This window comes from Hyperoodon ampullatus, assembly GCF_949752795.1.
Source record: "Hyperoodon ampullatus genome assembly, chromosome: 19".
In the NCBI taxonomy this organism is placed as follows: Eukaryota; Metazoa; Chordata; class Mammalia; order Artiodactyla; family Ziphiidae; genus Hyperoodon; species Hyperoodon ampullatus.
The window spans coordinates 10,448,253-10,469,146 of record NC_136932.1 but is presented as its reverse complement, the minus strand read 5'-3'; the positions used below and the strand labels follow the sequence as shown (position 1 = coordinate 10,469,146).

The 20,894-nt window shown below is 42.8% G+C and overlaps 1 protein-coding gene across 3 annotated transcripts in view; it reads right to left on the bottom strand.

Annotated features, from left to right (window-relative positions):
* Positions 1-16,934, bottom strand: part of TLK2 (tousled like kinase 2) — a gene marked incomplete at both ends in the record, with an annotated part of 107,224 nt that extends 90,290 nt beyond the window's left edge. For 2 of the 3 annotated variants that reach the window (XM_079724598.1, XM_079724599.1), the window contains 2 exons: positions 15,162-15,244; positions 16,799-16,934. In XM_079724598.1, the coding sequence (XP_079580724.1) occupies positions 15,162-15,244; positions 16,799-16,934 (219 nt within the window). Of the gene's footprint in view, positions 1-15,161; positions 15,248-16,798 lie in introns of all 3 variants that reach the window. The other variant, XM_079724597.1, reaches the window with a different exon arrangement.
* Positions 16,935-20,894: the final 3,960 nt, after the last annotated feature.

Below are 20,894 nucleotides of genomic sequence, written 5' to 3'. Positions count from 1 at the left end.
ATCTCCATATTGTTTTTAATGGAGGGGAGTGAATATACATATGTATTTGTGCCCCCTTCTTTTAGGTTCATAATACCTTCACATCTCCATATCCACCATCAGCTGTGTGCCACAGACATATGGGTCCATGCCTGCCTGATTATAAGTGCCTCAAGAGTATGCAGTGCATCTAGTTGTTTAATCCTCTGTAACGCCTATACATAGTACAGACTCAATAAGAGTTAGCTGAACTCAACTGTTGAAAAATTTGGGCACTAAAATTTCAATATAGCTATTATGTTTCTTCTCCTTCATCTCATCCAGATTATCACACAGCAGGTCAAACAGCTTTTCATTAGAAGCTGATGGAATATTTTGTGCCTTGATTCTAGCTAGTCAATTGTTAATATAATGGAGATTGGACAAGTTAGTTTTGGTTTGATACTAGTAGCTTCTGCCAAATTTGAACATTAAATCTGCCTGCTGAAGTTAGTTAATATAACAGAATATATCCTGAACTAGAGGCACCATCTCCTGAGATTAGCTGGCCCTTCAGATTACATTTTAATTCCACAATTAATCCTTAGTATTCCTCTGGAGACAGACAAAACAGAAATTAAATCAACATGAACCCTGGCAGCAGACTATGTGATAAAAGTCACATACTTACTCTTTATAAAAGCAAAGTTATCAGTCACACGGGTCACATCTATTACAACAGATACCATCACCTTGTTATCTTTATGTAGGCAACATTAACAGTCTTCACAGGACTTAATACTTGAGGTAATACTGGTTAAAATAAAATTCTAGGGCTTCCCTAGAATTTAGTGGTTGAGAGTCCGCCTGCCGATGCAGGGGACACGGGTTCATGCCGCGGTCCGGGAAGGTCCCACATGCCGCGGAGCGGCTGGGCCCGTGAGCCATGGCCGCTGAGCCTGCGCGTCTGGAGCCTGTGCTCCGCAGCAGGAAAGGCCACAACAGTGAGAGGCCTGCGTACCGGGAAAAAAAAAAAAAAGAAAAAAAAATTCTAGTACAGCAAATTTGGATAGCCACTTACTGTTACCATTTTAAAACTAAACTATGCTTTGGTTAAAATAAAAGGCGTTGAAATAGACATTTCTCCAAAGACATACAGATGGCCAATAGGCACGTGAAAAGATGCTCAATAATGCTATGTAACTCACCAAGTTACTTACTTTGTCAACATCCTGGGCCAATAATACCATTTGCAAAAATAACTGCCATTTGAGTAGTATTACTAGTTGTGCAGATGCTAACAAAATTTTCAAGACTTCTAGGGCTTTTGCTAAATGTGGACTAAAAGAAAAACAATCACCATTTTCTGACTGCGCTTTGTCAACGATACGGGATGAGAGGAGGTCAAGCTTCAACAAAAGAGTGAGTTTAATAAAATCCAATCATTCCACTTCTGCATATACACCCAAAATAACTGAAAGCAGGGACTCGAACAGATATCTGTACACTCATGTTCACAGCAGCATTGCTCACAGTAGCCAAAACACAGAAGTAACCCAAGTGACCACTGACAGATACATGGATAAATAAAATGTGGTACATATAATATTATTCAGCCTTGAAAAGAAAGGAAATTCCGACACATGCTACAACACGGATGAACCTTGAGAATATTATGCTAAGTAAAATAAGCCAATCACAAAAAGACAAACACCGTATGAGTCCACTTATATGACATTTCTAGAGTAGTCAAATGCATGGAAACAAAGTAGAATGGTGGTTGCCAGGGACTAAGGGGAGGCATAAACGTGGATTTATTGTTTAATGAGTACAGTTTCATTTCTGCAAGATGAAAAAGTTCTTGAGAGGGATGGTGGTGATGGTTGTACAACAAAGTGAAGGCACTGTACACTCAAAAATGCTTAGAATGGTAAATTTTATGTCATGTATATTTACTACAATTTTAAAAAGAGTGAAGTTCAGCAAAGGACACCATAAATAAAACTTAAAGACAACCTATGGACTGGGAGAAAATATTTGCAAACGATGCAACTGACAAAGACTTAATTGCCAAAATATACAAAGAGCTCATACAACTCAATAACAAAAAAACAAACAATCCAATCAAAAAACGGGCAGAAGACCTAAACAGACATTCCTCCAAAGACATACAGATGGCAAACAGGCATATGAAAAGATGCTCAACAACGCTAACTATTAGAGAAATGCAAATCCAAACTACAGTGAGGTATCACTCACACCGGTCAGAGTGGCCATCATTAAAAAGTCTCCAAATAACAAATGCTGGAGAGGATGTGGAGAAAAGAGAAACCTCCTACACTGTTGGTGGGAACGTAAATTGGTGCAGCCACTATGGCGAACAGTATGGAGGTTCCTCAAAAAACTAAAGAGTTGCCATATGATCCTTCAATCCCACTCCTGGGCATATATCTGGAAAAGACGAAGATTCTAATTCAAAACGATACATGCATATGAATGTTCATAGCAGCACTATGTACAATAGCCAAGACATGGAAGCAACCTAAGTGTCCATCAACAGATGAATGGATAAAGAAGTTGTACGTATATATACAATGGAATATCACTCAGCCATAAAAAAAGAATGAAGTAATGTCAGTTGCAGAAACATGGATAGACCTGGAGATTATCATACTAAGTGAGGTAAGCCAGACAGACAAGGACAAATACCATATAATATCACTTATATATGGAATCTAAAATATGGCACAAATAAACTTACCTACAAAAAAGAAACAGACTCACAGACATAGAGAACAGACTTGTGGTTGCCAAGGGGGAGGGGAGGCAGGGGACGGTTGGACTGGGAGTCTGGGATTAACAGATGCAAACTATTATATATAGAATGGATAAGGGAGGTCTTATTGTATAGCACAGGCAACTATATTCAATATCCTATAATAAACCATGATGGAAAAGAGTATGAAAAAGAATATACATAGATAGGTAGATAGATAGATAACTGAATCACTTTGCTGTACAAGAAAGACTAACACAACATCGTAAATCAACTATACTTCAGTTTTAAAAAAAGAGTGAAGTTTGATGACCAACCTCTTTCTTTATCTCCCTCATCTAGTTAGAATTAGGAAACAGACATCACCCTTTTTTTAAAGAATACTTTTAGAAAAACACTCCACCTCTATCTTCCTTGCCACTGTCTCAGACTATACTTAATGGGCAGAACAAAGTGCTTTTCTTGTTCCTTTGGTATTTGCAATCCAAATTCCCAGAAGTCTATATACACATAATGAAAGGGTTAATAAGGAAAGAATTTTGGCAAGATTTTTTTCTAGCCTTTGTTCCTGAGGGTTTTGTATTTTAACGCCACTACTCGTTCTTTGATAGGATTAATGTCTAAATGGAATTTTTAATTTTTGTTTTCCCCTTTCTCAAATATGGCTCCCTCTTTTGGTGCAGATCATCAAAAATAATTTTCTTAAACTGGAAGTACCCAGAATTAAACTGACTTCCAAGTCATACAGTTAATTAACTTCTTAGAAGGTACTAGAACCAAAGCTAGATTATTCCTATTCCAGTACACTTTGCAGTATATGCAGTTAAAAGGGGGGAGAGTGAGGTTAAGTTAAAAGCATAAGATAGGACTATAACGAAATGCCATTCTTAGCTCTGTATTCCAAATTGCACAGGAAATTACCAATTAGGTTTCTAAAATTATCAAAAACTGAACCAGTGACTTCCCTGGCGGTCCAGCAGTTAAGACCCCCTGCTTCCACTGCAGGGGGGAAGGGTTAGATCCCTGGTTGGGGAACTAAGATCCCAGATGCCGCACGGTGCGGCCAAAAAGTAAAAAAACAAAAAACAAAATTCTCTTACTGTGAGCATCTGACTGTGAACATTCCTCAGCACAAGGTATATCTGTGAGGGGAATGATACTGCTTGTATCTGATGGCTAATACAGTATAACTATGTTCTATTGTTAAACAGTAAAGATAAGATTCTACAAAACTAGTGTATGAAAAGTGGGAAGAAAGCAAAGAGCCTGACTTAGTCATGAGAACCTTGGAAAACAGGCAAAACTAATCAACCAAATGAGAAGAAGAGCTTTTACTAGTACTCCAGATCCTTCAGACTGCTCTAACCTGCAAAGGAGTATTCCTTGGGTAGAAAGCAAGAGCAGTCCAAATTATGAAATAAGATTCCCCATGAAAGTCTCTAAGGGCAAAAAAAAGCTGATCAGGGGGCAAGCAGGTGCTAGGACAAATGACCCTACAATAGAAACTTTGTGGCGCCACACTAAGTCAAAGCCTAGCCTCAAATGAACCAAAAAGAACAGAGAGATGGGAAGGGCAACCCTCCCATTTTAATATGCCTAAAGTCTAAACAAGGTAAATTTGGGACTAGAAAAAGCCAAGTCTCTTTCTGGATTAGGGAAAAAGGGAAACTGGACTGTAAAACGTCAAAAAGAACAGCCTAAGAAGTGTTTAAACATGGCTAACATACTAGGAAGCAGATTCTAAACTAATCCATCCCATTACACACAGTAGTAGTTAGGACCAAGTGAAACCTACCATCAAGAGGGACCTAGCAAAAAAAAAAAAAAAAAAAAAAACAGGGCTTCCCTGGTGGCGCAGTGGTTGAGAGTCCGCCTGCCAATGCAGGGGATACGGGTTCGTGCCCCGGTCTGGGAAGATCCCACATGCCGTGGAGCGGCTGGGCCCGTGAGCCATGGCCGCTGAGCCTGCGTGTCCGGAGCCTGTGCTCCGCAATGGGAGAGGCCACAACAGTGAGAGGCCCGCGTACCGCAAAAACAAAACAAAACAAAACAAAAAAACAAAAAAAACACATTGCAACAGATCTTGTTTAAAACAATTTATTAGAAACATTTTTAGGATGCAACTTTATAAACATCAGCACTGAAAACAAAAGAGGTACCTAGCAATTTGAGACCCCGACAAGGTAAAGAGGATGAACAAGACTAACCAAGCCAAACCATCTCTAGAATCAAGTTTGAAATAAGAAATCATTGATAAGACTTCCCTGATGGCACAGTGGTTAAGAATCCACCTGCCAATGCAGGGGACACGGGTTCGATCCCTGGTCCGGAGAGATCCCCCATGCTGCGGAGCAACTAAGTCCGTGTACCATAACAACTGAGCCTGCGCTCTAGAGCCTGCGAGCCACAACTACTGAGCCTGTGTGCCACCGCTACTGAAACCCACATGCCTAGAGCCCGTGCTCTGCAACAAGAGAAGCCACCGCAATGAGAAGCCCACACACCACAACCAAGAATAGCCCCTGCTCGTGGCAAGTAGAGAGAAAGCCCACAGCAACGAAGACCCAGCGCAGCCAAAAATAAATAAATAAATTTAAAGATAAATAAGGTAAAAAATAAAGCCTTAAAAGCATTCAGAAAACGTTAAAAAAAATCATTGATAATACAACCTTACTTGCTTTCTTTCTTTCTCCTTGCCTTAAAAAAAAAGTTAAGAAATACTTCAATTTAATCTTTAACTAAAAGTAAACAGAAAATAAGAAGTAACATAACTGACTAACAGCCAGGTGTAATGACAATACTGACCACATATAGGAAGGAAGGAAGCAGATGAAAAGTGAAAATCACAAGGAGGAAAACTAGATATGGATATGAATTCTCTAACCACTGTGGCACAAGAGTTCATGTACACTTTGTTAAGCATCAACCAAATTTATATTATTGACTGCGAAAAAGAGAAATAAGGTATTACTGCACCAAAATCCATAAGACAAGAATTCAGAAAGGTAAGACCAGCACTCAAAAAACAGTATTTCTATTTGAGGGCATTTGCTGGTTTAATTCTAAAGAAAAAGCTTTGAAACTGAGCTAGCTGTACTTTAGGAGGCCCGAGTGTGTCGAGAAAGAAGAAAGTCAAAGCCCAGGACCTGCCCAAGGAGGGGATTCTGGGAAATCTACCCTATACTTTAAACAAAGAGCACAGGGCTACCCTTTCAGGGTAACAGCCGCCTAGGAATACACCAGCCCTCATGAAAACTCAATGGATAGAATTATGGAGATTACACAAATTTAAAGAGAAAATAAAGAAGTGGAGGTATCAGAAGAAATACAAAAGTGCAAGGAAATTTCAGAACAACCTACTCAGTATTCAGCCGTGGGAAATAAAGACCAGCAATCCAGAAGATAGGGCAAGAGGCAGAGAAAATACAGTAAGAAGGTCTAACATATGTTTAAATGGAGTGCAAGAAAGAGAAGACAGAGTGTAAGGCAGAGGCAATATATGAAGAGACAATGGCTGAGAATATTCTAGAACTGATGAAAACCAGCAACCCACAGATTTAAGAAATCCAATAAATTCCAAGCAGAATAAATCAAAATAATCCAACCATTCATAAAAATCTGCATACAGATGTTTATAGCAGCTTTATTCATAACTGCTAAAACTTGGAAGCAACCAAGACACTCTTTAGTAGGTGAATGGACAGATAAATAAACTGTGGTACATCCAGACAATGAAATACTATTCAGTGCTTTAAAAAAAAAATTTTTTTAAGAGGTAACAACCCATGGAAAGACACAGAGAAAACTTAAATGAGTATTACTAAGTAAAAGAAGCCAATCTGAAAAGGCTACATACGGTATGATTCCAACTACATGACATGCCAGAAAAGATAAAACTATGGAGACAGTAAAAAGATCAGTAGTTGCCTAGGGTTAGGGAGGGAGGGATGAACAGCTGGAGCACAGAGGATTTTAGGGCAGTAAAACTACTTTGTATGATAGTATAACAAATATATATCATTATACATTTGACCAAACCCATAGAATGTACAACACCAAGAGTGAACCCTAATGTACACTATGGACTTTGGGTGATAATATGTCAATATAGCTTCATCAGTTGTAACAAATGTGCAGGGCCAGGAGGTATATGGGAAATCTCTGTACCTTCCACTCAATTTTGCTGTGAGCCTAAAACTGCTCTAAAAACTAAAATCTACTTCTTTTAAGTGTATTCTCAGGTTCCCCAAAAATATTCAGATGTAAATAAAGCTCAGGAAAATAATAAAGAAAAAAAGTAATCCAATCTAGACATATCTCTCATCCCTACATTATACTGCAGAAGATCAAAGACAAAGAGAAAATCTCGAAAATGGGCAAAGAAAAGATAGATTACCTTCAACAGAATGGCAATGAGACTAAAAATAAAAAGAGTATAATGGGGCATCCCTGGTGGCACAGTGGTTGAGAATCTGCCTGCTAATGCAGGGGACACGGGTTCGAGCCCCGGTCTGGGAAGATCCCACATGCCGCGGAGCAACTAGGCCCGTGAGCCACAACTACTGAGCCTGCGCGTCTGGAGCCTGTGCTCTGCAACAAGAGAGGCCGCGATAGTGAGAGGCCCACGCACCGCGATGAAGAGTGGCCCCTGCTTGCCACAACTAGAGAAAGCCCTCGCACAGAAACGAAGACCCAACACAGCCAAAAGTAAATAAATAAATTAAAAAAAAAAAAAAAAAAAGAGTATAATGGAAGTCAGTGGACAATAGTAAACAATGTACTGAAAGGAAATAACAACCAACTTAGAATTTTAAACCTAGCAAAAATACCACGATTCAAGAATAAAACCAAAAACAGACATTTTAAAGCAGACAAAATGAAGAGACAATCACTGGTAGATCCACACTAGAGAAATTCCAAAGGATATATTTCAGGCAAAAGAAAAAATATTCCAGATAGAAGGGCAGAGATGTGAAAAGGAATGAATGACAAAGAAAGTGGTAAACACATAGGTGAACGTGTAGGTTAGGCAAAAAGAATGTAACTATAAAACAGGTGCAATAATAATCTGTGGACTCTTAAAATATATATACAAATGGTGAATACATGACTTTTTTTCATGTATCAAAAGCCATAGAACTGTACAACACGAAGAGTAAATCCTAATGTTAAACTATGGAGTTTCGTTAATAATAACGTATCAATACCGTTTTATCAATTTGTAACAAGTCTACCACACTTAAGCAACATGTTAATAATAGGGGAAATTGGAGGGATGGGATGGTAGTATATGACAACTCTCTGTACTAACTGCTCAATTTTCTATAAATATAAAACTGCTCTAAAAGCCTACTAGTTAAATATATATACATATACAATTAAATACAGAACAATAGTGTGTGAGGTGGGAGAGGAATAATGGAGTTAAATGTTCAAGGCCCTTATATTGACAAAAAGGAGGGCAAATGTTAATGATTTAATGTTAATGATTTAACATTAATCTTTGATAAATTAAGGATACATATTGTAACTTCTGTGGTAACCAATAAAATAGTGCATAACTTTCAAACTAGAAGGTGGAAAAATGGAATATTAAAAATAAATAATAATATAACTGACAAAAATTTGAAGGTAGGGGGGAAAATAGTATGAGAATGTTTGTCTTTCATAGCAGATAATTACTCAATAAATTACAAAAAAATTTCAAAAGAAGGTAAAAGAAGCATAAGAAAGATTTTAAAAGAAACATAAGGAAGACTTAAGCCCAAATATATGTCATTGCTTTAAATGCAATCTTAGACAAGAGTTTGGAGCTAGATTAAAAGAAGAAACACGGGGGATTCCCTGGTGGTGCAGTGGTTGAGAGTCTGCCTGCCAATGCAGGGGACACAGGTTCGTGCCCCGGTCCGGGAAGATCCCACATGCCGCGGAGCGGCTGGGCCCGTAAGCCACGGCCGCTGAGCCTGCGCGTCCAGAGCCTGTGCCCCGCAACGGGAGAGGCCACACAGTGAGAGGCCCGCGTACAGCAAAAAAAAAAAAAAAAGAAGAAGAAGAAACATGCCTATATAGGTGACAATTAACTCTATTTTCATCTTCTCAATACTCTTTTCCAATTCAACAAAGATTTATTCAGTGTATACAATGTGCTGAGCACTTGAATAGTCAGAAATAAAGGTATCACCCATGTTCTCAAGGAGACTAATGGGGAAAACAAATGTGTTATAATAAAAGTAGGTTATCAGGTGCTAATAAGATAATGCAACTAGATGGTGCAGCTATCTGGAAAAGCTATACAGAAGGGATATCCAGATTATGCTTTGAAAAGTAAACTGTAAGTTCATTTGACAAATAAAAAGGAACGGTACAGGAGACAGCATAACCCTGTTTACTAACATTACAGGTTAGAAGATCAGTCATGGTTTGAGGTAGCAGCGCCCAGCAGTGGGGGAGTAGACAACGATCCATGAAGTTAAAGTTTGGATAGGGAGTTTTAACTCTGTCCAGTAGACAATGTGGAGCCTTTAAAGCAAGGGAGTAAAACAATAATACTGGTATTTTTAGAAATATAACTGGTGGCAGTTTACAAAAAGATGAATGGGATAGGAGAAACTAGCTATTACAGTTATGAATGAGGAAGGTCTGGATTAAGGCAGTAGCAGTGGGGCAGACAAATACTAGGGAAAGAAGAGAAATGAGTTGATACTTGACTACATGTGAAATGAGGGTAGAATTAAATAAATACTAAAGTACAGATGGTCCCCGACTTATAATTGTTCCACTTAATGATTTTTCAACCTTATGATGGTGCAAAAATGATATACATTCAGTTAAAACCATACTCCAAACTTTGAATTGTGATCTTTTCCCGGGCTAGTAATACGTGACACAACACTCTCTCATGACGCTGGGCAACGGCATCAGCACAGCTCCCAGTGAGCCATGCAATCACGAGGGTAAAAGAACCAAGACACTTACAACCATTCTGTACCTAGACAATCATTCTGCTTTTCACTTTCAGTATGGTATTCAATAAATGACATGAGATATTCAATACTTTATTATAAAATACACTTTGTGTTAGATGATTTTGCCCAATAGTAGGTTAATGTAAGTGTTCTGAGCACGTTTAAGGTAGGCTAGGCTAAGTTACCATGTTCGATAGGTTAGGTATGTTAAATGTATTTTCAACTTCTGATATTTTCAACTTACAATGAGTTTACCAAGACATAACCCCACTGTAAGTCGAGGAAGATCTGTAATGAAAAGGAGAAGGTAACATAAAAGCAAACATAATAAATTTATCAACAGTTCCTTAAAACTAACCAGTATAAATGTACACTATTTTTCAACATTTATGCTTATTGACCATCTAACTGTGTACTAAATATAAACACCTAAATACATTCTTTAAAATTACTGGCATTGGTATGTGAAATAGCTAACACTAGATACTGATAACTGACACCTTCTAATTGATGCAATTCACTAAATGACAGGAGAAAGGTATTGGCTGGTTAAAGGTCTTTTCAGAAATCAAATGTGATCATTTAAAATGTTCACATATCAGACTCACAAATTTATAAAAGATAGGAAAAGAGATCATTTTTCTTTAAGAAGACATAAATAATCTATTATGTGGTACTACCTAAAATTACATGATCTTGCTTCAGGCTCTATAAAGTGAAGGTTCTTACTGTGCCAAAAGAGATAGTGCCACTTTTCATGGCTTCTCATTTTGCTCTTCTTGTCAATACCATCAACACACTGCATAATCCATTTCATTCAATACAACTGAAACCAATGACATTAATCAAAAAAGTAAGTGATAGTGGGGAATCCTAAAAAAATAACACCTTAAACATCTTCTTTGAACTTAAAACATAAATGTTTATTCTGTTGCCAAGCTTTTGATACAGGCCCTTTGAGTTATAGATTCACTAAGTTTCACACTGTCTTACACAAACCACATCCATAATGCATCATCTACAATTTCTAGTTTCAATTTCTTTAAAAGTGAAGCAAGAACTTTAAAGATACTTGTCAAGGATCTAAATGAAGAATTCTTCCAGATTAAAAAAAAATTTTTTAATAAATTTTTATAGTTATCTCCTTATTGACTCATTTTATATTCAGTCTTTCCAAGGCAGTTAACTTAGTTTTCACCGAATCGACAATTCTTTCATTTTACAATCATAGGTCAATGGTTAACACAATTTTGTATTGAACTATATGATTATAATACAAGTGCAAGCTGTCATAAAGTGACCCTCGGTAAGTCTATAAATCAACTGGTGGGAGCAATGCAGTGGGCATCAGTGAGTGTGTCTTATAAAAAGAGAAGGAATGTTTATTAAGACTAGTATCCCTGTGGGCTTCCCTGGTGGCGCAGTGGTTGAGAGTCTGCCTGCCGATGCAGGGACACGGGTTCGAGCCCTGGTCCGGGAAGATCCCACATACCGCGGAGCAACTAGGCCCAGTGAGCCACAACTACTGAGCCTGTGCGTCTGGAGCCTGTGCTCCGCAACGAGAGGCCGCGACAGTGAGAGGCCCACGCACCGCGATGAAGAGTGGCCCCCGCTCGCGGCAACTAGAGAGAGCCCTCGCGCAGAGACGAAGACCCAACACAGCCAAAAATAAATAAATAAATAAATAAAAATTAAAAAAAAAAAGGCTAGTATCCCTGTTATGAAAGATCTAAATTCACTTATTGCTTTTATTGTACTCAGGACAGTATCTGGCACACGGAAGAGTATTTGTTACTATCTTAGCATTAAAATTCAACTAGGTACAGTTAACAGTGCGTGCAAGGGTGGAAATCCACCTACTTTACAGTCTTGAGAATCAGAGACAAGACTACCTGTATTTAAGTTGTCAAAAGGGGAGAGAGTAGCGAATATAAACTGCATCAAGTCCTCATTGAAAACATATGAATACAAGGTACAGTCAGTTTCACATTACTGGAAGTGGATTATCTAGCACTTAAAGGAAGAGAACTTAAAGAAGGATAGCTCACATGTCAAGTCAACAAGAAATGAAGAAGTAGGTTCGTAACCCAATTAATCTATCACCTCAAAAATGCTAAGAGTATGGCTACAGGTCCTCGTAAACGTGGCAGATAGACTAGAGGAGGAAAGTCAGCTATAGATTAGTGCACATCAGGTTACCTTCCTCTATTATCAACTCACTGATGACAGAAAGCATCAATCTCTTAAACAAAACCACATGGTGCATCCCAAAGCGCAAAACAAATGCCTTTGTTTTACCAATTATTATAAGTTAAATATTATACATAAAATTACATAAAATTAATGCATATAAATGCAATGTACAAGAAAATTTTTAATTTGCCAATAACCTAAATATAAGTAAAGAGCAACTTAAATACTATAAGTAATAAATGTGGTGGCTTGGCCATTTTCTTTTAGCCTAAGTTTTGTGATGTATATCCAATTTGCAGGTACAAAACACTCAAGGCAACATGACAGAATATCTATAATAACCAGGAAGTTCAAAGACTGCAGCTACTTAAAACACCCTGTCCACTAGGAAAGAATCCACAGTGGCACTGACCTTCTTCCTTCTATGGACATCAAAAAGTACTGAAAATGTTATGAATAGTTAGCAGAGACTCAAGAGACAGCCCATGAGGCTGCACCAGTCCCACTAGATGGCACTATCACAGGAAAGTCACTCTGCTCTCCCATTTGGAGCAAGGGCTGAAAGCGCTCATGATCTCTGTAAAAATGAAAGCTGTCATCAACACAGTGACATCCTCATTGAGAAATTATGACACATAATGAGGAATTCCAAGCTAGAAGGAGTTTATCCAAAAGCACCTTTTCTTCCAGTATTGTGGCCACCTCCCCACTCCTATTTCAAATCAGTGGTCTGAGAGATACAATGTCTTGCAGGCAAAAGAAGTCCTGCAAAATGGAGATTTTCTTTTTCCTCTTCCTAACTCCACAAAACACAGGATAATTTACTTGCCTTTTTTTTTTCTTCCCAAGTTTCTTTGCTATGGGTAAAAATACTCTCCTGCTAGTCCATGAATAACAAATTTATTGTAATCAATATACTTACCGTGATTGGAAACTTCAAAATGACATACAATTAATGGCATAAAAGCTTTTGGATATAAAGTAACTTCTTTCTATGTATCAAACGGAGAACTTGCTATTAAACAGATAAAGTTTTCTGACACCTTAGTTACATGATTTTAGGTTGGGCCTGGGCAGCAGAATTCACAATGTTACTCATTCCCGTAACTTACGCTCTACCCCATGGAAAGTATGCTTGGATACAGCTACCATGAACCTAAAAACAGAAGGAAAGAAAAGCATCCTAACAAGGAAGCCCAAAGAGTTTAAACCGCATACAATTTGAATACAAACTCACTTTTACTCAGTAGGTGACCGACCATCTGAACAGACAGATTTGGATAAGAGCCTTTTGCTGAATTCCCCAGTTAAAAGACACAACACAGGTCATTATTAGGTAATCAATTGAATCAGAGATCAACTTAATACTCAAATATACTGCTCACTTACAGTTGAAGCTACTTCACCTAGATCAGAGAATTTAGATTTACACATGTAACTTTAATATACAGCAACAGTCAGGAGTATAGCTGCTCCAAAGTGCCACAGAAGTCAGTTATTTAAAGAAGCCAAGAAACCAAGAATTACAAAATGTGTAACAAATCCTGTGTTCCCATAGCACCTTACCACAGCTCTAATACAGCTCTCGTCACAGCATCAGCTCTCTGTCTAGAGCACTTGCCCTCTCCACACTGCGGGGAGGCTTGGAAGCACTGTACTGAGGCGTCACCCCTAACACCCTGCACAATGCCTAGTATGCAGCAGGTACTCAGTAGCCGTTGAATGAACAAAAACTATCAGGCTATTCCAGCTCACCAAAATTATGAGACTCCTCAAAGCAGCCAGTTTTTCCAACTAAACCCTGACAAACACCTTCTCCTTTAAGAAGCTACTGGGGCTTCCCTGGTGGCGCAGTGGTTAAGGACCCGCTTGCTAATGCAGGGGACATGGGTTCGAGCCCTGGTTCGGGAAGATCCCACATGCCGTGGAGCAACTAAGCCCATGCGCCACAACTACTGAGTCTGCGCTCTAGAGCCCACGAGCCACAACTACTGAGCCCAAGTGCCACAACTACTACAGCCCGCATGCCTAGAGCCTGTGCTCCGCAACAAGAGAAGCCACCGCAATGAGAAGCCCGTGCACCGCAACAAAGAGTAACCCTCGCTCGTGGCAACTAGAGAAAGCCCATGTGCAGCAACAAAGACCCAACACAGCCTAAATAAATAAATAAATAAAAATTAAGAAGCTACTGACCAAAGCATGAGACTAAGATCTAAGTCACCATGAGAAATAAGATTTCTTGAAAAGCACAGGAAGGAATGTATCACATGAAGTCAAAGATCAAAAATTCTCGAGTCTCAAGCCCAAGGAAGCAACATCTTAGATTGGTAAAGATTTTAAATAAAACATCATCAACATATTTTATATACTGTATTAAAATCATAAATATGTTTTACATTTTGTACTAAAGCCATCCTATGAGAGTAGAGGGGTGAGGGAGCAGGTATATAAGAATGCATAGGGGGCTTCCCTGGTGGCGCAGTGGTTGAGAGTCCGCCTTCCGATGCAGGGGACACGGGTTCGTGCCCCGGTCTGGGAAGATCCCACATGCCACGGAGCGGCTGGGTCCGTGAGCCATGGCTGCTGAGCCTGCGCATCCGAAGCCTGTGCTCCGCAACGGGAGAGGCCAAAACAGTGAGAGGCTCGCATACCGCAAAAAAGAAAAAAAAAAAAAAAAGAATGCATAGGAAGCCATAACACTGCTTAACTTAACACCCGCCCATTCATGAGGCCTGATCTTATTTTATGCTCCTGGAACAAAATAAAGAATGAACAAGAAGGAAAAATAGAAGGAGAGAAAAAGCAGTCTGGGGGTACAACCAGGAGGAATCTGCTGAACTGCAGATTTAGAGAACTGACAGACTTAGCAGAGGCAGATTTTTCAAAACTCTACATATAACTATCCAGAAAGTCCAGCGTAATGAAGCTATGCCAATACCTTTTCATTAAACAGTTTTTTCTGAGTGACTGAGCTTTGACAAAATGTGGCATAGAATCTACATACACATCCTGTTAATATCCTTGCAACAGACCCATGGGAAACCTCTCCCATATTAGAGGGTAAAAAGAAGTATATCCTCCCATAGAGAGTACCTTCAAGCATACTGTTAAATGACTGGAACAACTGGTAGGATTTAAAAGCTCACTGGAACCGTAAGCCAAATCGTCTCCCCTTCAGTGTATCTGTATGATCCACCCAAATTGCTCTTTGTTTTTAAATGTGTTTACATTAGACTATAAGCAGTGTTTGTTATCATCATTTTACTCACCTTACTAACACCAACTCCAGTAAACCTGGCCTCTAATAATTCCTGCCGTCGGGGGTCCAGGCTATGCAATTCTTCCATCATTTCTACTGAAAAAGAAAAAGAACCTGTGAGACCATAAAAGCTAAAACATGAGGAACCAATTTTTAGATATAACAAAACTCAGAGTAATTATTTCACCAAATGGTCACGTACAGGTAAACCTCAAATAAATATGGCATACAAGTAATAAACTACAATGTGCTGCATCAAACAGTAATACATTTAAAGTTATAAAGTGCCTCAAAAGTCCTCTTCTGAGCAGTGGTTAAGAATCCGCCTGCCAATGCAGGGGACACGGGTTCGAGCCCTGGTCCGCGAAGATCCCACGTGCCACGGAGCAACTAAGCCCGTGCGCCACAACTACTGAGCCTGTGTGCCACAACTACTGAAGCCCGCGCGCCCAGAGCCCGTGCTCCGCAACAAGAGACGCCACCACAATGAGTAACCCCCCGCTCACCACAACTAGAGAAAGCCCACACGCAGCAACTAAGACCCAATGCAGCCAAAAAAAAAAAAAAAAAAAAAATACAGCATGAATCAGAAGCTACTAATAACTTAAAATAATGCTATTATATGCCTCCTTGCTCTAAGGAGCAGATAGTAGCTCATGAAAAAAGGAATTACTTTAAATTTAATAGAGAATCCATGGTAAAACCATCAACCAGCATTCACTCAGGAAATTGGTATAGCTCCATAACCATCCCTTTACAAAACCTTTCTCTGCCACTCCCTGGAGCAAGTAGGTTTCTCTAGACATCTGCTTTTAGCACTCCTTCTAAGCAGGGAGGGGCAGGAGGACACCATTTTTAAACTCCTTCCACGACCAATTAATGCACAGGCTACTCTCAGCAAATACCTCCATCGTTTGCAAGAGATCAACTCTTGCAGAACCCATTGGAAACCTCCCCAATGTTAAAAGTAGAAGAGGTGCATATACCATTACATAGAACCCCTTTGAACATATTATTAAATAGTTATTGGAATGATGGGCATGATTTAAAAGTTCACTGAAAACATGAATGAAACATGCTCCTCTGCAATCTAATACCTCCACAATTTCCAGTAACAACCCCTACAAAGTCCTCCAGTTTCATTTCCCTTCCTGGATTGAGAGCCTGGGGCAAAGGGGAACGAAAGGGTGGCAAATTAAAGTTTCACCCACACAGACAAGTGCAGGTTAGAGAGGGAATTAGGAAATTCTCGGAAGGGTAGAAAGGCATCTTAAAAAAGAAAAGGAAAGAAAAAAAGAAGAAGAAAAGAGATTGAGAGAGTGTTTCCCTAAGTGGCCTTCCTCGCGTCTCGCCCTACCCTAATCGAGGCCAGAATGGCAGAGGGTGCAACCTCCCTTCAAGACCCAGGGTCTCTCGGCACGTTTCCTAAACCTCCATCCTCAGGCCTGGCCCGGAAAATGACGCCCCAGCGGTTATTCCATTTAATGTCAACTCATGTTAAGGAAAGATCCACTCTGTTCCATTCCAGCGGGGCCTTAGACTGGGATCCTCCCTGTAGCCCACAGCCAGGAAGCAGGACCGATGGGGCCTGGTCCCGGCGCCCCTCGCCTCCCGCCGGCTCCAAACTTTCCCCAACTCCAGGCCCACCTGTCACGGAGGGAGGGCGGGCCAGCTCTCGGGGGCGCCCGGGAAGCTGCCGGGGCCTCCAGCTGCCCGGGCGCCCCCCTCTCCCCGCCGGCCGTCGGCCCCACTCCCAGGCCGGAGCCGCCTGGGCCTCCCCCATCTTCGGCCCGGCCCCTCAGCGACCCGCAGCCCTCGGAAAGCCCCTCCCGCCTCAGAGCCGAGGAGCTGCGGCCCGGCGCCGGCCCCCGTGTGGGCCCGGGCCGCAGCCTCCTCAGCCGAAGGGGTCGCCCGGACGGTTAATGCCTCAGGCCCGGCGCCCTCCCCCGCTCGGGGCTCAGCCTCTCACCTGCCGCCGCCGCTGCCGCCGCTCCACGCTCCTCCCGGGAGGGGCCCCGACCCGACCCGGCTGCGGACCCCTCTGCTCTCCCCCTGGGCAGGCCCGGGGCGGAGCCGGGGCCTCTCCTGAGCACCGCAAACCCCCGCCCGGGCAGCCGCCGCCGGCGCTGGGCTCCACGAGAGGGCGGGCGGGGGAGGGGGGCCTCGGAGGCCGCAGATCCCCGGGCTCGCGTACAGAGCCAGGCGCCCGACGCGGGCCCGGGCCCGGGCGGCCGCGGGGGGCGCGGGACCGGTCTCCTGGCGCCGGACAAAGGCCAAGGGAGGCACAGAAGGGCCCAGGCCCGGCCGGGAGGTGGGGGCCCACTCGGCTAGGGGCCACTCGGGTGCGGCGTGGAGGGCGGGGGGGGGTCGGAACCGTTGGTGCCCACGACCCGCCTCCGGCCCCTTAATCCGGATCGGTTCGGTCCGGATTAGTAGTGATCGGTGTAAACACACTAGTGAAACCGCGTGTTTCCTCGCGAGATTTGCACGGCTGGGAGGCAGGGGGGGGTCCAGTGGGGGTGGGGGAAGAGCCGACAGTGGGGGAGGAGGGGGAGGGGACGAGGAAGGTGGGGGGGTCCCCGCTGCCCCGGCGCCCCGCCTCCTCCAATCAGCGGCCGGGCTGGCGGGCAGGGGTTAACCAGGGGACCCCGCGCCGGCTGAGGAGGCCGCCGCCTCGCCGGGCGGCTGAGGGAGGGCGGGCGGACGGGCGGCGCCGGCGGACCCGCAGCGACGCGAGGAGAGGTCGGACCGGTTCGGAGCTCCGGAGACCCCACTGCTGTCTCCGTAAAATCGGCCCTCGCCCCGCGGGACCGGCCCCAGCCGAGGAGGTTGGGCCGGCGCCCTGGGTCGCGGACCGGAGCTAGAGGGGCCTCGCCGCCGGGGCCGGCCGCTTCCCCGATCCGCCTCGTCGAACCCCGCGCCAGCCTAATCCCTGGTCTCCACGAGTTTGGGTGAGAAGTGGGGTTGCTCTGCCCAGGATGGATTTTAGAGGAAGAAAGCCCGTGAGCCGGCGAACCCCGCCCGAACTTCCGCGGAGACGCCCAGTTAGTGAGTTGGCTGTGCCCACCCGTGTTGGCTGGCTCCCACGCCCCGCCACTCTCCAAACTCACCCTCCCACTCCCCAAATCCAAGCCGCCTTGGAAAGCGGACAGCGCTTCACCTCCACGTACCTGGTTGGCAGGACGTCTCCAGAGACAAGAGGTCCTCTGGGATCAAGGCTGAGTCCCCACCCCCACCAGGATGCTGCCCCAAAGGGATTCTCTCGGTGCCCCCGGGGGGAGGTTCCATTTCAACCTTTGATTAAAAACAAGGCCCTCCTGGGTACTTAGGGGGCTCGGAGGGTAAGGGCTAGAATGGAGAAAACAGGCCTGCCCCTCAGTGTCTGCTGAGGAATGGGAAATGTGAAAGGGTGCAGTAGCTCCCGCAGCTAGGAGGGCGTCCTGCACAGAAAAAGCCTCCCATTTTGATCACCCAGCACCAGAGAAAAAATCACGTTCTCCACCGACTTCTATGAGCCAGGACGCTGACTTCAACGCAAATACCCAACTTTTTATTTTCCTTTGATGCTGCCTTGATCAGATGTCTGAAGATGACTTAAGGACTACAGGCAAATCACTTGGGAAAAATTCAGATAATGAACAAGAGCCTTGAACTTTTCCAGGGGGTAGGCAAGTACTTCAAGGGGAGTTTCTGCCTTTCTTTCTTCCTTATTCTTAATTCATCCTGTATTAATGGAACACAGACCTGCTGGAAGGGCAAAGGATGGCAGTTAACTTTTTGTTAGTTGCCCAGCCTTCCAAAGCCTTGGACAAATTCAAGCACTGTGGAAAAACTCCATTCAACCAAGAGTCACCTTGCTTCGAACCCAGCCAGGTTGGGCCCTGTGCACACACATATTTCCAAAGATAACAATGTTTGAAGGGGAGGGGGAGAGCAAGTTCCAGGCAGAGGAGGGTAGGAAAAAGGGCAAGGTGAAGGACTATCAAGAGAGCAGGAGTACCTTCCCCTACAACTCGAAAAGCAAGTGAGGCAAGCTCTGTCATTATAGCGAATGATCAAAAAAGTAACTCCTCAAAATGGCACTGGAATGTCTCAAATGAGAAGAGTTTAAAAGGAAGAACACTGGACAGAGTTGGAGCTGAGTTCCAGCCAGCTCTTTCACAGACAAGCTGCATGGACCAGTTAGCTAACCTTTCAAGTTTCGCCAACCTCATCTGTGAAGGAGTTTGGACTAGAGGATAATAAGATAATAATAAGGCTATGATTCTATTTTTTGAGCTAATTTTTTTTTTTTTTGGCCGCACCATGTGGCATGGGAGATCTTAGTTCCCCCGACCAGGGATCAAACCCGTGCCCCCTGCATTGGGAGCACGGAGTCTTAACCACTGGACCACTGGGGAAGTCCCTGAGGTAATTATTTTTTTAAAAAATAAAAGTAGTTACTGAAATACAGGAAAAGATGAGATTTTTAGTTTCACTTTGCCTAGTGGGTTTTCCTCTGCATGTCAAAGAACTTACACTGCCATAGGTCTGTTCACAGCCCCACTCCACATTTAACACTCATCCCAACAGAAATTGCTCATAGGAATTTAATGAATTTGCTTACCACAAAAAGGAGGTGCTTCTGTTTATAAGCATCATATAAATGAAAATATCAAATATCAACAGTAAGGAAAAAGAACAATAGATGGATAATTTCAAAATAAGCTTTGTTGTCAGATGGTTCTCACAATGTGATTTAACCTTGGGTTCATGAACCAACTTGTTTAAAGTGTGTTTACTGGGACTTCCCTGGCGGTTCAGTGGTTAAGACTGTGCTTCCAATGCAGGGGGTTCGGGTTCGATCCCTGGTCGGGGAACTAAGATCCCACATACCACGTGGCCAGAAATAAATTAATTAATTAATTAATTAAAGTGTGTTTGCTCACAGGGCAACTTTGTGAGACTCAACTTGTCATAGGCTGGCAAATGGTGACACTCCCCATGCAAAGGCCCAATTCCCATCAGCTTCAGAAGGCTCAAACATGGATTCATCTAGATGTGCACGTTGATCATCTGGTCCTTCCTGCCTTCAGTGTATGACAAGTCCTCCAGGTTCATGTTCCTAGTCACAGACAGGACCAGGGCGCTGGTGTTCCCCAAGCTGTGCTCTGCACATCTCGATAGGTTAAACGCTTTAAAGGAAGTAGATGTACATTGGACCTCAGGAAACTCTAGGTTAAAGTGGAATCCTTTATTTCAGTACTACTTAGAGCCTAAAATGTACAGTAGGCATATGACAATCTCCAGGCAGGGGATCAGGGTATTCAGTGGTTTCCTATTTGATGTTTGGAGCCACCACACTGGTTTTTTGTTGGCTGGTTTGTGGTTTCAGGTACTCATGGCAGAGGTGTTTTGAGAAAGACACTGGGAAAAACTAAAGTAGCTCTAGCACTCTTGCCCTTTCACCTGTACCACACTAAAGAATGTCCAGCATCTTCTTAAATGTTTCATAATGTCCACCATCTGGCATATATTACTGAGCAGGGGACCTTACGTGCACCTTTTCTAGAAGGGGCCTGCAGTGTGTTGGCTAAGAGGACAAACTTCCTAGTCAAGGGCCCTGGTTTTCATCTTGGCCCTGCCTCTTACCAGCTGTGTGGCCTTAGGCAAGATATTTCACTTCTCTAAGCCCGTTTCTTTATCCATCAAATGGTGTTAAAAACCTCACAGGACTGTTGGAGGATGAAATGAGATAATGTGT